General features: G+C 51.8%; 2 protein-coding genes across 3 annotated transcripts in view; both read left to right on the top strand.

The window, feature by feature from the left end:
- LRRC43 (leucine rich repeat containing 43) overlaps nucleotides 1-14,722 on the top strand; it is a 27,731-nt gene extending 13,009 nt beyond the window's left edge. Inside the window, exons 3-14 of the mRNA XM_024758544.1 lie at nucleotides 685-945; nucleotides 1,548-1,658; nucleotides 4,967-5,106; nucleotides 7,136-7,374; nucleotides 8,066-8,253; nucleotides 8,970-9,193; nucleotides 9,406-9,547; nucleotides 9,713-9,865; nucleotides 9,951-10,139; nucleotides 10,441-10,477; nucleotides 10,598-10,645; nucleotides 14,610-14,722. Coding sequence (XP_024614312.1) covers nucleotides 886-945; nucleotides 1,548-1,658; nucleotides 4,967-5,106; nucleotides 7,136-7,374; nucleotides 8,066-8,253; nucleotides 8,970-9,193; nucleotides 9,406-9,547; nucleotides 9,713-9,865; nucleotides 9,951-10,139; nucleotides 10,441-10,477; nucleotides 10,598-10,645; nucleotides 14,610-14,713 — 1,635 coding nt within the window. The 5' untranslated portion in view covers nucleotides 685-885 and the 3' untranslated portion in view covers nucleotides 14,714-14,722. The remainder of the gene's footprint in view (nucleotides 1-684; nucleotides 946-1,547; nucleotides 1,659-4,966; nucleotides 5,107-7,135; nucleotides 7,375-8,065; nucleotides 8,254-8,969; nucleotides 9,194-9,405; nucleotides 9,548-9,712; nucleotides 9,866-9,950; nucleotides 10,140-10,440; nucleotides 10,478-10,597; nucleotides 10,646-14,609) is intronic.
- A 289-nt stretch (nucleotides 14,723-15,011) lies between these two features.
- The window catches only part of B3GNT4 (UDP-GlcNAc:betaGal beta-1,3-N-acetylglucosaminyltransferase 4), a 4,076-nt gene continuing 2,454 nt past the window's right edge, over nucleotides 15,012-16,633 (top strand). Inside the window, exon 1 of one of the 2 annotated variants that reach the window (XM_024758546.1) lies at nucleotides 15,012-15,268. The gene's annotated coding sequence lies outside the window, so the exon portion shown is untranslated. Of the gene's footprint in view, nucleotides 15,269-15,862; nucleotides 16,112-16,633 lie in introns of those variants that run through there. The other variant, XM_024758547.1, reaches the window with a different exon arrangement.

The raw sequence follows: 16,633 nt of genomic DNA, 5'->3' as shown, positions 1-16,633 counted from the left end.
GGACCCCAACCTGAGCGCATCGGGCGGATCTGGGGCAGGCGCCTGGCTGTCTTAATGACACCGGGCTCCTTTGGGGTGAAAAGCTCAACCCGAGAGCAAGGTTTGCAGTTAGGACCCTGCTGTGCTGTGGCCACAGGGGCCATCCTCATCACCTAAGTGCACAAGGAGCATGACATTGAGAACCCGGGGCGTCCCAGGTGTGCCCGGAAGTCTTGAGTCCTGAAGGGTTCCCGGGGACTTGGTGGGAAGCTGGGGCCCCACCTACTCTTGTCGGCTGGTGTCCAGTTTCATAGAAGAGAAAACTGAGATACCAATCAAGGAACTAATTTATTTGTTTCAACAACAAATAAATTGTTGTTTATGTGCCTGGCATTGTGCTGAACTTGGGGGTTTCATAGATGTCTCTCAAGAGGAAGGAGTGGGAGAGAGTACACTCCAGGACCGAAATCTTTCATCCTCCACTTGTGGCATCTACAGGTTCTGAATTTACCTTCGCAGGCTTGCCGCCTCTTCTTCAAAAACCTTTCCTTGGCTCATTCCAGTCCACAGATTGCCTTTTGCACCTCCCGGCTTCTAAACTCTCCCTGATTGTCCTGTTTAACAATCGATTCCATTTTGAGAGTCTTGAGTCCTTGAGAGGGGCTGAGTCATAACGAGAGAAATTCTCTGCCTCCACCTCTGCAGAATAAGTCGCGCTTTCTTCCTCAAACTTACCGAGCATGGCGGGAGCTGATCCCCCGAGAGGAGGACGCTGTGGGCCCCGGGGAGGAGACGGTGGATGCCCTGCTGGGCCTGGTCTGCAGCCCCCACTCACCCTGGGCCCTGCTGGAGGGCTCAAGCGCTGAGGACCGTTTTCTGAGAGAGCTGGCCATCCAGAATCCCCTGATGCTCAAAGACAGCTTCTTCTACACCTACTTCAGGTCGCTACGGGTGGTGGACAAACAGGTGAGCACTGGGGGCGAACACCAGGTACAGGGTTGGTGTTAGGGGGGGCCGTTCCCCTTACAGGCCTTGGTGGTAAGACCTAGCTCTGCCCTCCCCTGATTAATCTCACCAGCTTGTCCACAGAGCAGGGCCAACAATCCTGGCGAGCTGGCCTAGTCTGTTACCCCAGAGAAGGCAGGCCCAGCCGGGAAGGGCCCCTAACGTCCCGGAAGCCAAAGTCAACTGAGGATTCACGGACAGACCCCTGAAGCTTCTGGTCTGACCCTGCTGGTCGTAAACTAGAATGCTTCCTTAAGACCATAGGATTCACTGTGGCTCTGGGGTAGACAGCAGAGAAGATGGGATTCCTGGCTTCAGGAGCTGACAGTCCAACAAGGGACACAGGACATGAGCTGGAAGTTGTCCAACACCTACAGTCAGAGGAGGGGTGAGGGTTGAGAGGTGACAGGCCACTGCGGCGGCCGAGGCACTCAAATCCTGGCAGGAAAGGCGCGCAAGAGAAGAAAGGGTTTGGGGTGTGGGGCGGTGCGCGTGCCATTGCCGTCCTCACTCCAGGGCCGCCCCACGCACTGGAGCTCTGTGCTCCCTTTCCTCCCTTCCAGGTGAGCCTGGTGGACAACGACCTCCTGAAATTTGTGAAGCTTGAAGAGTTGGTGCTGAGTGCTAATCAAATCAAGGAGATTGACACCACCAACCTGCCCCCAACTCTCAAGGTAAAGGAGCCCAGGTTCCATTCCAGGTCTTGGAGCCAATGCTGCCCAGAGGCCCTGCCCCTCCTCTGCCCCCCACCGCCCCACAGAATGTTTGGCCGTCGTGACTGTGCTAAGGGCCAGCCTCAGGCTTTGGAGAGGTAGGCCTGATCCCTCAAAAAGTTAAACCTAGAATTTCCACATGACCCAGCAATTCCCTTCCTAGGTATACACCCCAAAGAATACAAGGCAGGAATCAGACAGATTCCTGTATGCCAGTGTTCACAGCAGCGCTATTCACAGTAGCCAACAGGTGGACACAGCCCGCTTGTTATCAGCAGGTGAATGGAGCGGCAAAATGTGGTCCGTCCACACCGCCATAAAAAGGAATGACATATGTACATGGATGACCTTGAAAACATGCTGCTGAATGAAGGAGGCCACATACTAGACGATTGCACTGCATGAAATATCTAGAAGAGGCAAATCCATAGAGACAGAGAGTAGATCAGTGGTTACCGGGGGAAGGATTGGGGAGTTAGAGCTTAATGGGTACACAGTTTCTGTTTGAGTAATGAAAAATTTTGGAAATGGATAGTAATGATGGTTGTACATTAAGTGAATGTACTTAATGCTGCTGAATTGTCCACTTAAAAAGGGTTGAAATGGCAAATTATATATATTTTACCACAATAAAAAAGTTTTAAAAAGAGGTAGGCCAGGCTTTTTTTTTTTTTAAGAATACTTTATTATTTTTTTAAATTTATTTATTCATTTATTTATTTTTGGCTGTGTTGGGTCTTCGTTTCTGTGCGAGGGCTTTCTCTAGTTGTGGCAAGCGGGGGCCACTCTTCATCGCGGTGCGCGGGCCTCTCACTGTCGCGGCCTCTCTTGCTGCAGAGCACAGGCTCCAGACGCGCAGAGCTCAGTATTTGTAGCTCACGGGCCCAGCTGCTCCGTGGCACGTGGGATCTTCCCAGACCAGGGCTTGAACCCGTGTCCCCTGCATCGGCAGGCAGACTCTCAACCACTGCGCCACCAGGGAAGCCTGGCAGGCAGATTCTTAACCACTGTGCCACCAGGGAAGCCCCCAAAAGAGGTAGGCCAGGCTTTATTACGAGTCTTCAGCTGAGCATATCAAAATGGTCTCAATTTTAAATTAAATGCTGAGACTAGTAGATTTTGCGGCAGAAGAGGCTCAGAAGTATGGCTCGGTACTGGGCTCAAGAAGAAAGCGGGCAAGGCCTTGGAGGAGAAATACAAGAACTCTGTTATCTTTGGGTTTATTCCCTATTCCAGCCAGGGGCCCTTTGGCTTTCCGAGAGACAACTGCCATGAGTCGAGAAATTGCAAAAATGTTAATTCAGGGCTTCCCTGGTGGCGCAGTGGTTATGAATCTGCCTGTCAATGCAGGGGACACAGGTTCAAGCTCTGGCCCAGGAAGATCCCACGTGCCGTGGAGCAACTAAGCCCGTGCACCACAACTACTGAGCCTGTGCGCCTAGAGCCCATGCTCCGCGACAAGAGAAGCCACCACAATGAGAAGCCCACACACCGCAATGAAGAGTAGCCTCCGCTCGCCACAACTAGAGAAAGCCCACGCGCAGCAACGAAGACCCAACACAGCCAAAAATAAAAATAAATATTTTAAAAGTGTTAACTTATTTCCTTTCCCACTCTCTCCGACATCACCTCCACTCCATATTTTAAAGTTTCCTTCACAACAGGAAAAGAAACTTTTTAAAAAATTTTTAAGATTAATTTTTATTGCAGTATAGTTGCTTTACAATGTTGTGTTAGTTTCTACTGTACAGCAAAATGAATCAGTTATACGTATACATATATCCCCTCTTTTTTGGATTTTGGTCCCATTTAGGTCACCACAGTGCATTAAGTAGAGTTCCCTGTGCTCTACAGTATGTTCTCAGTAGTTACCTATTTTATACATAGTATCAATAGTGTATATATGTCAATCCCAATCTCCCAATTCCTACCACCCCCAGTTTCCCCCTTGGTAGCCATACATTTGTTCTCTACATCTGTGTCTATTTGTGCTTTGCAAATAAGATCATCTATACCATCTTTCTAGATTCCACATATATGCATTAATATGTGATATTTGTTTTTCTCTTTCTGACTTACTTCACTGTATGACACTCTCTAGGTCCATCCACGTCTCCATAAATGACTGAGTTTCGTCCTTTTTATGGTTGAGTAATATTCCATTGTATATATGTACCACATCTTCTTTATGCATTCCTCTGTTGATGGACATTTAGGTTCCTTCCATGTCCAGGCTACTGTAAATAGTGCTTCAATGAGCATTGGGGTGCATGTGTCTTTTTGAATTATGGTTTTCTCAGGGTATATGCCCAGTAGTGGGATTGCTGGGTTGTATGGTAATTCTATTTTTAGTTTTTTAAGGTACCTCCATAGTGGCTGTATCAATTTACATTCCCACCAACAGTGCAAGAGGGTTCCCTTTTCTCCACACCCTCTCCAGCATTTATTGTCTGTAGATTTTTTTAAAAATTTACTTATTTTTGGCTGTGTTGGGTTTTTGTTGCTGCGTGCGGGTTTTTCTCTAGTTGTGGAGAGTGGGGGCTGCTCTTCATTGCGGTGCGCAGGCCTCTCACTGCGGCGGCCTCTCTTGTTGCGGAGCACGGGCTCTAGGCACACGGGCCTCAGCAGTTGTGGCTCGTGGGCTCTAGAGCGCAGGCCCAGTAGCTGTGGCGCACAGGCCCAGTTGCCCCACGGCATGTGGGATCTTCCAGGACCAGGGCTCGAACCTGTGTCCTCTGCATTGGCAGGTGGATTTATAACCACTGTGCCACCAGGGAGCCCTGTTTGTAGATTTTTTTTAATGATGGCCATTCTGACCGGTGTGAGATGATACCTCATTGTAGTTTTGATTTGCATTTCTCTAATAATTAGTGATGAGCATACTTTCTTGTGCCTCTTAGCCATCTGTATGTTCTCTTTGGAGGAATGTCTATTTAGGTCTTCCGCCCATTTTTTGATTGGGTTATTGGTTTTCTTAATATTGAGCTGCATGAGCTGTTTGTATATTTTGGATATTAATCTTTTGTCAGTTGCTTCATTTGCAAATATTTTCTCCCTTTCTGAGGGTTGTCTTTTCATCGGAAAAGAAACTTTCTGACACCTGCTGCGGGAATATTTTCTTCCAGGATTCTTAGAAGGGGGTCCAGGTGGGCACAGGGAGATGAGGCATGAGTACTTCGTAATTCCTCTCCTGAGTTGCCCAGGATGGAAGCAGGGAGTGGGTTCCGTTTTGTCTGGGCTCACGGGCTGTCTTTCCACCCGCGTCGCAGGTGCTGGAGCTCTACGGCAACAAGATGACCAGCATGGAGTGTCTGTGCACCCGCCCACCCCCAAGACTCCAGCACTTGGGGTTGGGTCACAACAAGCTTCTGGGCCCCCTGGAGAGTCTATACGTCACCAGTGATTACTGGTAACTCGGGAGCCCCACGTGGAAAGAGGGAGGGAGAGGTCGAGCATTAGGTTTGGGCCATTCTATGCTGGTGACTTGGAGAACTCAGCTTTGCTCTTTTCTATAATAACTCCTGATTGGCTGCTAAGTCCGGACCTAGGATTTATTTCTCTGACCCAATAAACAAAAAACCCCCTGAGGCCCAGGGGAGGACACCAAGAGGTAGTGGGAATGAGTGGACCTTCTGCTTCAGGGTTTCTGTTGACACTCAGGCCAGCTAATTCTTGGTTGTGAGGGCCGTCCTGGGCACTGCCATAGGTGGAGCAGAATCTCCGGCCTCTACCCACCAGATGCAAGTAGCACCCACCCCACACCAGCTGCGACAGCCAGCAGGTCTCCAGACAGCACCACATGTCCACTGGGGGGCAAAACCACCCCCAGCTGAGAACTGCTGCCCTACAGACAGCTCTCGGTTAGACCTTGTCTTCTTGGTGGGTGAGCAGTGGGAAACTGAAACGCTGGATCTGAGGAGTCTCAGGGCCTCAGATACCATCCGTGAAAATCCATCAGAGGAAGCGGGGCCAGGGAGGCCTGTCAGAGAAGCTCTGAGGATTCCCGGGGCTCAGCCTCCTGGGCACTTCCCCGGGCTGACGTTCATGACTGTTCCTTTCTTCACAGCCCAGAAGGGGCACGAGGTGCAGGGCAACATCGCTGCCCTGTTTCCCAGGCCTCCTGGGAACGTGCTCGTGGAAGGTCCGTCTCTCTGACCCTAATTTCCTCCTTCCTCCCCTTTCCCTACTCTTGGCCAAGCTGCCTCTTCACAGCCTTGGCCGTGTACAATTCCGGATCCCTTCCCTCCACTGACCTCAGCCGTCAGGGTGTGTAGCACAGGAAGGAAACGTACACTTTGGACTTCGTGTGACAGCTGAGTTCAGACTCGTACCATGGACAGAGTTCTAAGTGTTCTGGGTTTTGATTTGGAAAACAGACTTCCGGTAACGTAACCTGCTTCATGCTGAGTATGGATTTCATAGCAACACATGCATGTGTGAAACCTCCGTCTTTTGCTGTTTTGAATTTAAAAGGATTCACTTCCTGCGAATCAGTTTTGCTGATGTTTCCACCAGTTCTCTTGAAGGAGGCTGATATTGGGTAAAATCTGTGTGCAGGTCAGCATGAAACGTTCTTCTCGGGTGTTTTCGTCACTGGCTGGCCAACATCGCGGGCAGGATGGGAGGGGGGAGGGAGGGGAGTTGACGTTCCTGAACTCCACAGCTGGGAGGCCGTCACACGTGATGGCGGGACTGTACTTAGTCCCCTTGTGGGTTTTGGTTCTGTTTGTTTGTTTTTGCGCCTCTGTTCTCAGAGCTGAAATAGATTTGCTTTCTGCTTTGTGCAGCAGGAAGGCCCTCTCCTCCAGGTTGGGGTGCAGGGCACCTCCTCTGTCCTCACCGGCCAGTTCTTCTTCACCCACGTCCCCCAGGAAATGAACCAGATGGCTTCCTGTGGTCATGCGCTGGTCTGACTCTGGAGAGCGTCCTCCAGCTTCTAGACCCCTCGAGCCTCATGCACCCTCTTCCCAGGCCCCCCTATTTACCGACCTCTCCTACCCCCACCCGCTGCTCCTCTGCTGAGGCTCCCCTCCACCTTCCTCGCCAGTTTGTCCCTCTCTGCTGAGCCTTCTAGATGCACAACCCTGTATTAGGCTCTATGGGAGATAGACGGTTAACTGAGAAGAGGTCTGTATACGTAGAAGTCCGGTAGAGGCAGGATTTGGCGGTGGCCACCTCTATGCCACAGTAAGGAGGGAGGCCACTGGGAGAACCAGGAACCCCTTCCCAACAGGGGGGCTAACCCAGGTCAAGGGCAGCACAAGGCTTGAGAGTCGAGCATGGGCACAGCCTCCCATCCCGTCCTCAGCACCAGGCCTTGTCCACTGGGGACTCGGGGTGCTGGGGGATGCAGGTGCCGTGGCAAGATCACAGCTACCTGTCCCCACCCCTTTGCTTACCTGGCCTCTTGACGTCAGGCAGTCCCACTCACCTTCCAGGCCCAACCTCATCTCCCTGGACCTGAGCTTCAACGACCTGACGGACCTGCAGGGCATGGTGTCCGGCCTCCGAACGCTGCGGCGCCTGAGGTTGCTTGTGTTGCAGGGGAACCCGCTGGCCCTGGTGCCCTGCTACCGGGGCTTCATCATCGACGGCCTGTCTGGCCTCTGCGTGCTGGACGACATCACCGTGGCACCCAGCGAGAAGCATCTGTTCCGTGGGCTCAGCCACAGCGGGGGTGAGGGAGCCGATGTGCAGGGCAGGGTGGGGGGCTAGGGGGACCTGCTGGCCCGACCATCACCCTACTGGCTGCACGTGTCTGTCTGTCATCCAGCTCCCTGGCTGACCCAGACCCTGGTCAGGTGTAGGTCACCTTCTTGGTCAGAGTTCTCTCCCAGTTTTTGATCGTCGTGATTGAGATTTGGCGACAGAAATGGTAGGGAGGCTGGGACCATCACAGTCCCCTCCCTTCCTGGACAAATGGGAAACATTCTTTAAATTAGTTTCTTGGCGTCCGTGGTGGCTTGAGATCACCCCCTTGTGGCTCACAGCACAAGCTGCACCAGAGCCTTCTCAAGGTCAGGGTGACAAAACATTGATAAAAATAGCTGTGCCTACTGAGTGCCAGCACAGGCTAAGGTAACGTAGTCTCCATCTGTAACTATACTGCAAAGAGGCTACTACCATTCCCATTTTACACGTCAGGAAAACAAGGCTTAAGAGTGGCCTCTTGCCCAAAAGAGACTTACCCCAAATCACCGGTGTGTTGAACTTGGTAGAGCTGGGATTCGAACCCAAGTCTGCAGAGTGAGGCTCAGCCCTGTTCGGAGGAAAGAAGGCAGGAGCTGAGCTCGCCTGCCCTCCCCTGCTGTCTGCCTGCCCAGTCCCTCCCCGCAGCTCCCCTCACCCCTGCCCGTTCCCCCCTGCAGATCTCCTGGCGCATGAGGCGCGGTTAGTGGTGACTGTTGGACATGTCAGAGGGGTTCTGGACTCCTCGGTCTTGGACCCGGAACCAGGGCCCCAAGGCCCTTTCATCACTTACAGCTATTATGTAACATACGAGTTTGTGGAAGATGAGGAAGGCGAAGGAGATGAATATGGCCGTGTGCTGGCTGAGGTGTGTCCGTGGGGGCTCTGCTCTCGGGTCCTCAGGGGCTCCTGTGCAGGCACAACGGCTTTGGGGACCCAGGAAAACCCTTAACGTGGATCTTTCCAATTCATACCCTACTCTGAGCAGGAAACTGGCTTCCGCTCAGCCTGTTTCTTGCAGCTGGAGTAATTCTCAACCGTGTTCACCCCTTCCCATCCCCCCTGAAATGGGAGCAAAGGCCATAACAAGGGAGCAGCCCAGAGTTTCGCGATTAGGCTGCTGGCTTCCCCACCACGTTCTCCAACTGCCCCTACACCTCCCGGCTCCCTTCCTGTCACAAGAAAACCCAACGGTGTCATCCTACTAGGAGAAATGCCTGGGGCCAGGACTTCCCTGGCGGGCCAGTGGTTAAGACTCTGCGCTTCCATTGCAGGGGCCGCGGGTTTGATCCCCGGTCAGGGAACTAAGGTCCCATGTGCCGCAGGGCGTGGCCAAAAGAACCAAAAAAACGCGAGGGTCCCCAGCTCATGTGGAAGTTGTTACTATTTTTACTGTTAACATGGAACTTTCAGAAAAAAACAGGACTGGTAATTTTTTTTATAACTTCCTGCCTCCTAAGTCCACGTGTTTGCTTTGCTTCACATCCATCAAACATGGGTGCCCATTTACACCACGTTCGCATGGTGTCAGGTGAGAGCTCTAGGCCGGCAGCCCTGGACGTGTTTTCGTGTCTTCTGTGGCAGATCGTCAAGCCCCCGCCCAGCACGGAACAGCTGGGTGAGGACATTCCCAAAGAGCCCATCAAAGAGGCTAAAGACTCTGTAGGGTCTGGGCTGGCCTCCCAGTCCCAGTCCAGGGAGCTGGAGGAGTCCGGCGCCTCAGCGCCCTTGCCGCGGCCCATGGACTCTGCAGAAGAGCTGGCCAAGCTGCGGCCGTGCCTGGATCCCCGGCTCTGGCCATCCCCGGGGTAAGGATGCTCACTGGGCTGGGAACAGGGCCCAGACCACACCTGCGTTTATCGTTCTGCATTCTACTCTGTCCCCTGCCCTCCCTGACCCCACAGCCTCACGCTGTGCCCACATGTGCACATCTTCTCAAAGTGCCCTCCCAGCCTTGTCCCTGGTCCCCAGCACAGCCTCCTGGGTGATGGCCCCCATGTCTCCATCTCCCCTCCCCAAGGACAGTTCTCTTTAGCACAGTCCGCAAGCCCTGGTCTGACGTCATCCCCTGCAACTACGAGATGCAGCACGTGCTCAAGGACCTGGTGCGGCTCAAGGCCTTCCTGCTCTCAGGGACCACCATCACCATCGTGGAGGAGAAGGTGGGAGGCTGGAATTCTCCAGGGGTGGTCTTTGACTTCTCTGCCCCACTTCTCCTCTGTTCCGCTCTTCTGTCGGGCATCTGTAGCCCTGCTCCCTTGTTGGCAGGGTCTCGGTGCCTTTCCAGAAAGATCCTGGCTAGCTCCAACCCAGCTTCTGTCCCCTAGATTCTCTCCTGGCCTGCGGTGCCGCCTTCCCCCAACAGTCCCTCGGCTGCTAAGAAGGAAAAGGGAGAGAAGGACAAGAAAGGGAAGGAGAAAGACAAGAAGGGAAAAGATGGGAAAAACAAAGCAGGCAAAAGGGAGAAAGAACCAGCCAAGGTGCCTCTGTGTGGGGCGGCCGGGGGCGGGGCTGCTCCCTCGGTCCCCTGCTCCCCGCTTCCACTCGCCCAGCCTCTCCCCACAGGAGCAGAAGGGGAGCAAGAAGAAGAAGGAGCTTCGTAAGGATCTGCGCCAGGACCCGCCCGTCCTCCGGGTGCTGGGCAGTGGCCCGGTGGACCTGGAGCCCCTGCTCTCCGGGGAGCCATTCGTGTCCACCGTGTGCAACTTCGGGGTGGTCCGTACCTTGGAGACCGACAGGCTGACGCTTTACAGGGTACAGCAGTGCCCCTGGCCTCCCCTGCCCACAGAAGCCTGGCCAGGCTGTGGGAGGGAGGGGGAGGCGGGGAGGGGGAGGGGGGCCAGGACCACAGGAGGGGGCGCTGGAGGGGTGATGCAGCAAGGGTCACCTGCATGGTGGGCGGCCTTCTCGAGTGCGAGGGGCCAGGCAAGCGGGCAGCTCGGGCAGCTGCTCCCCAGGAGACCAGGAGAGGCCCTGGCGGGGGTGAGGGCACCCACCCTTTCCCCAGCATCCCCCCACTCCGGCAAGGAACTTATTTTGTGGTTCTTCCTCTCAGGATTCAAAGAAGAATAAGAGTGAGAAAGCTAAAAATGGTAAGACCGATGATGGTAACAGGGCAGGGGGTGTTTACTGAGGACCAGTCCTAGTCCGTTCAGGTTGCTGTGAAATTCCACAGCGTGGGTGGCTTATAAACAACAGACATTTATTTCTAGCTGCTCTGGAGGCCAGGAAGTCAAAGACCACGTTGCCAGCAGCATCAGGTGAGAGTCCTGTTCCTGGTTCGCGCCTTCTTCCTGGGTCCTCACGTGGCGGAAGGGACCAGCGGTCTCCCTCTGCCCTCATGATGTAACCGCCTTCCAAAGGCCTCGCCTCCTAATATCATCACCTTTGGGGGCTGGGATTTCAACATATGAATTTGGGGAAGGGCACAAATATAGCAGGACTTGCTGAGGGATCAGCCTGATTGGGGACCAAAGGAATGGAAGGATGGAGAATCATATCTTCCAGCTGGTGGGAGGGCCATGTCTACCCTGAGGACCAAACCCTGTGTCTTCCCTGCAGCCCTGCTGCGGTCATGACATGGGCAGGACAGGCATTCTGGGTTGGGGGCCAGGATGGAGTGAGTAGGGAGGCCCAGGGTTGGGAGTGTCCAGGGTCCTTCTGGCTCAGCGGTGGTCCTGCTTCTGCAGGACATTAGCCCTTATTTGCTGTATAAGGAGCCTGGACTTGTTGTATGGGCAGTGGCAGCATTGAAATAGGTAAGTTTTAGATTAAAATTTTTTTTTATGATTTATTATTTTATTTATTTTTGGCTGCATCAGGGCTTAGTTGAGTCATGCGGGATCTTCGTTGAGGTGCGTGGGCTTCTCTCTAGTTGTGGTGTGTGGGCTCCAGGGCACGTGGGCTTTGTAGTTTGCAGCAGGCAGGATCTCTAGTTGAGGCGCGCAAGCTCAGTAGTTGTGGCACGTGGGCTTCGTTGCCCCGTGGCATGTGGGATCTTAGTTCCCTGACCAGGGATCAAACCCGTGTCCCCTGCATTGTAAGGAGGATTCTTTACCACTGGACCACCAGGGAAGTCCCTAGATTTAATTTTTAGAACTGTCTGGCTTGGAGGGAGAGGTAGGAGGCAGGTCACTCCGCTGGGAGACTGCTGCAAAAGTCGAAAGCAAGACCACAGCAGCCCGATTCCGAACAGCCGAAAAGTGGAAACAGCCCCAATGGCTCTCAACGGATGAAAGGATAAACAAAATGTGGTCCATCCATACAATGGGATATTATTCCATCACAAAGAGGAACGAAGCACTGACAGGTCCTAAACCACGGATAAACCTTGAAACCTCAATGCTAAGGGAAAGAAGCCAGACACAAAAGACCACATAACGATTTTATATGAAATGTGGAGAATTGTCAAATCCATAGAGACAGAAAGTAGATTAGTGGTTGCCTGGGGGCAGGGGAAGGAGGGAATGGGGCATGACTGCCTAGTGGGTGCGGGTTTTCCATTTGGGGTGATGAAAATGCTCTGAAATGAGCCGTGATGGTTGCACAACATTGTAAATATACTAAAAGCCCCTGAACTGGACCATTTTTTTTTTTTCACACACAGACTGTATTTTATTTTTACAAGAGATAAATAAGCTGACACCAAGCGTTGTAAATGGATGACCGTAACAAAAGCAACAATGATTGCAATTACCAAACACAACAAAGGGTTATAGTTAATAAGCCAACAAAGGAGAGAAAATAGGAATTATAAAGATATTCAGTTAGTCTGAAGGTGGAAACAGAAAAAACAAAGAACATATGGGATAAATAGAAAACAGCAAGATGGTAGACTTACAGCCAACTATATTGAGTCACATGAAATATAAATGGTCTAAACACCCAGTTAAAAGGCAGAGATGATCAGATTGGATAAAAAAGTAAGACCAAGCTACCCGCCTGTCAGAAACCCTCTTTAAAGATACAAAAATATAAGAAATAAAAGGATGGAAAAAGATATTCATGCTAACACTAATCAAAAGAAAATGGGAGTAGCTGCATTAATACCAGACAAAGTAGATTTCAGAGCAAAGACTACTACCAGGGATAAAGAGGGTCATTTCATAATAAAGGAGTCAGTTCATTGGGAGGATGTAACAGTCCTTAGCGTGTATGCACCTAATCATTGAGTTTCAAAATACATGAAACAAAAGCTGATAGAAGTACAAGGAGAAAGAGACAAATCCAAAATTATATTCAGAGATTTCAGCACAAATAAGTAATTGATAGAACAAATAGAAAATCAATAAGCATGTAGAAGACTTGAATCACACTCTGCCAATTAACTTGAGCTAACTGACGGCTTAGCTACAGAGCACTCCATCCAATCACACACACACACACACACACACACACACATTCTTTAAGCGCACACAGAACTGAGATATTCTATACCTGGGCCATAAAGCAAGTCTCAATAAGTTTAAAAGAATTCAAGTCATATAAAGTATCCTCTATGACTACAGTGGAATTAAACAAAAATATTTGCAAAATCCCCCAATTTTTAGAAGAAACTAAATAACACACTTCTAAATAACCTATGGGTCAAAGAAGAAATCAAAAGGGAAATTAGAAAGTATTTTGAACTGAATGGAAATAAAAATACAAAATGCCAAAATTAGTAGGATATAACAAAGCAGTATTTAGAGAGAAATTTATTGCACTAAATGCGTATATTAGAAAAGCTTCTAAAACTAATAAGTGAGTTTAACAGGGTTGCAGAATTCAAAAAATGTTTCCGTATATGAGCAATGAACAATCAGATATCACAAATTTTAAATAATACCATTTACAATAGCATTATCAATAGAAGTTCTATATGTTGAAAACTATAAAATGTTACTGAGAGAAACCAGACGTAAATCGGTGGAGATATATACTATGTACATAAATCAGGAGATTCAACATTGTTAAGATGTTGGTTTTCCTCAGATTGATCTACAGTCAATAAAATCTCAATCATAACCCTGGAGGGATTTTTTTTTTCTTTTTTCTTTTGGTAGAAATCAGCAAGCTGATTCTCAAGTTCATATAGAAATTCAAAGGATCTAGAACAGCCAAAACAACTTTGAAAAAGAACAAAGGACTTAACACTACTGGAATTGAAGACCCAAACAAATATGGACATGAGATTTGTGATTGAATCCTTGGGTTAAAATGGTTTTAAACAAAACTTTTTTTTTTTTTTACATTTTTGCAAATTTCTTTAATGTCTGGCTTAATTGAGGAAGCCATATTTGCATAACTGCTTCTGCAGTCAGTCTCTGTGATGTGTTGCTGTAGTTGAAGTATATGAAGAAAATCTAACCTCACATGGACATGTACTTGGAAAAGAGGGAAATATTTTAATAGGCTTTTAAAATAACTGTGGATATTCCTCTTTGCATGAGACTTGACAACTAGTAGTTTTTTAAAGGTTGTTACAGTGTGAAAACTGAATCTATATGGATGAAATGTTTCATAATCAGTTATGTTAAATTAATCCATTGGTCTACATTGCCTTTTGTTTTTAACGTTGCATTTTGAATGGCTGTCTTACCCATGCACAATTGTTAACATCTGGCAATTGTTATTTGTCAAGTACTGGTTCACTGAGTTATGCAGACCTTCCAACTGTTGACACATTTTTTTTTATCCATTATCCAAAAATCGTGTTCTTTATCATCAACCATAACATCAGAAAAGTCTTTTGAGTATTGGAAAACTGTTAAGTCCATGGTGGCAGATACAGTGTTACAAAGTTCTAGTTTCTACCTGAAAGTTCAAATGTTATAAATGTATTTATCAAAATGCTTTCAGTTGTTTTCCCTGAAGTGCCAGGCTTCATTCTTTTTTTAGAAAATATCTGACAAATATTCACGTCGAAATAACCATATTTTGTCAGCGTACTTTCAAGTGAAAAAGATGTTCCAAGAAAAAGCAGCTAGTTCATCTTGTAATTCAAACTGAGACGTGTTAAATGATCTAGTTAGATGTGATTTAATTTTATTCCTTATTACGGTGGAGACCCGAGGGCGGAATCTGATTCTGAAACCGTGCTCGCCTCGGGACGGCGGAGGTCACATTTGCGTTTCCGGGACGTGTCGTGAGCTGGCCCGGGATGGCCCGGCACTGCCAGCCCGCTCATCGCTCCGGATTCACACTTTAATATTTCTTCAGAAATAAGAAAATCTTTGGTTTTAGTGTACGAAAGCGACTACCGCCCCGACCCCCTGACTGTGGAGATCCAGATCCAGCTGATCCAGGGCCACTCGACGGAGGAGGCGCTTCGGAGGCTTGTCCCGTAGGGCGCGGGATTAAAGGTTGTTCTGACACCGCGGCTCCGCGTCTGTCCAGCCGCCACCGCGCGTCCGGGTAGCGGGGCGCTGGCCGTGGGGAGGAGCGGGGAGGGGGCCTGGCCGGGAGGAGGCGGGAGTGCCTGGCTGGGGAGGAGCGGGGGAATGGCCGTGGCGAGCGGGGAGCCTGGCCGTGGGGAGCGGGGGTGGAGCTGGCCAGGGAGGAGAGGAGAGCTGGCCGGAGGAGGCGGGGGGCTGGCCGGGGAGAGCGGGGTCAGCCTCACCCGGGCGGGCTCCGCAGGGCCGGGCCTCTCAGCCGGCAGGTGCGCGGGGAGCTGCGCAGACCCAGGTGGGCGGGGACCCGCGGCGGCCCCGGGCCCGCCCCCAGAGACCGCGCCCTCAAGCCCGGCCTTCGCCGCTGGGTTGGTGGGCCGCGCGGGGGCGTGGCCAGCGATCAGGGGTCGCCGCTGAGCCCTGCTCACCTTCCGCGCCCAGCGGAGAGAGCTGTGCTTGCGCGGCTGCGCTGCGTTTGCTCCTCGCCTGTGTCCGCTCGGCGTCTTGGCTCAGGTAGGTAGGCGAGGGGCGGGCGGTGTTTGGCCTGGGGCGCCTGGAGCCCCGCTGCTGGGAGGGGGCTGTCCACTGTGAGCGGAGGGGCGCCGAGCCCCCGGCGGGAGGAGCCGACTTGGCAGCAGCGGGGTCGCGGTCGCACTGCCCCGCGGGAGCGGCCTCCCGCCTGCGGTGGACCGTCGGGGCCAGGTGGCCTCCTGCTGCCTGTCGGCTTCTGTTCGCCCCGCTGGGGCGAGAATGGCCGGAGCCGCGGCTTGTGGACGGGGCAGCCTGGGGTGCTCGCTCCGGAGTCCCCGACGGGCAGCGCCGCTCGCTGTGCTCAGGCCCGGAGGGGTGTCCCCCCGCGGGGCTCTGGTCCTTGCTCTGGCGACCCCACGGGCCTTTGCGCCTCCACAAGAGCCCTTTAGAGGCTGTCGTGTGGAGAGAATGAACCAGCCCTTGACCCTTTCCCTCATTAAAGCGTGATGGGTCACCGAGCCCTGTGAGGACCCCAGAAGCAATTTCAGACCCATAGGGCTCAGCACCCACTTGGAGGGGGGCGTGCACTCGCTGAAGCCCGTGCCGGTTAAGGACCAGGCTTGGGGGCTCACAGAGCGGAGGGAGGCTTACGCTTAGCAGGTACTGAATGGGATTCACAAGCAGGTGTGTGGAGTGGGGAGCAGAGGAACGGCCGCCGCCACTGCGGTGGGGAGCTTCGGGTTAGTTCCCGCAGTGAAGCGCCTGGGGGATTGGGTGCATTGGGAGCGCTGAGGACAAAGGGGAAATCAGGTCCACAGCGCATCTCAGCCTGGGCCTCTGAAACGCACAAGTCAAAACCAAACTGCTGCCTTTGCGCCCTTCTCGGTAAGTGGCACCGCCCCCCACTCTTTCCCCTCCCCGGGTGCCCTCACCCACAGCAGGCGTAGCTCCCACACCTGAAATCCATTTTCCACGCCTGAAATCCATCTGGTTTTCACGTGCTCCATGGCCCGCACCCTAGTCTCAGCTGCGGGTGGTTACTGACTAATGCAAGAGGTTGCTAGCTGGTCTCCTGTTACCACTTTTGCGCTTCCACAGTCCATCATCTAAGCAGCAGCAGTAGTGACCTTCCAAACAATGTAAATTCTTATTACTGCCTCTGTTAAATCCTCCGACGTATCTCCGTGGTGCTTACAATAAAACACAGGCTCTTTCCCCAGACTTTCCCCATGGATCTTGCACGTGACCCTCCTCAGGCTACTGCTCCCGCTTCACCACCTAGCACTTTCCTCCTTGTTCTTTCCGGTCCAGCCACGCTACACACCTCCTGTCCTGCTTCAGGAGCTCTGCACGTAACTATTCCCTCTGCCCGGCCCTCTCCCCCCACCTAGCGCCTCCCCTATCCCT

This window comes from Neophocaena asiaeorientalis, unplaced genomic scaffold, assembly GCF_003031525.2.
Source record: "Neophocaena asiaeorientalis asiaeorientalis breed wild unplaced genomic scaffold, Neophocaena_asiaeorientalis_V1.1 scaffold77, whole genome shotgun sequence".
Taxonomy (NCBI): domain Eukaryota; kingdom Metazoa; phylum Chordata; class Mammalia; order Artiodactyla; family Phocoenidae; genus Neophocaena; species Neophocaena asiaeorientalis.
This window is presented reverse-complemented; position numbering and strand designations above follow the sequence as displayed.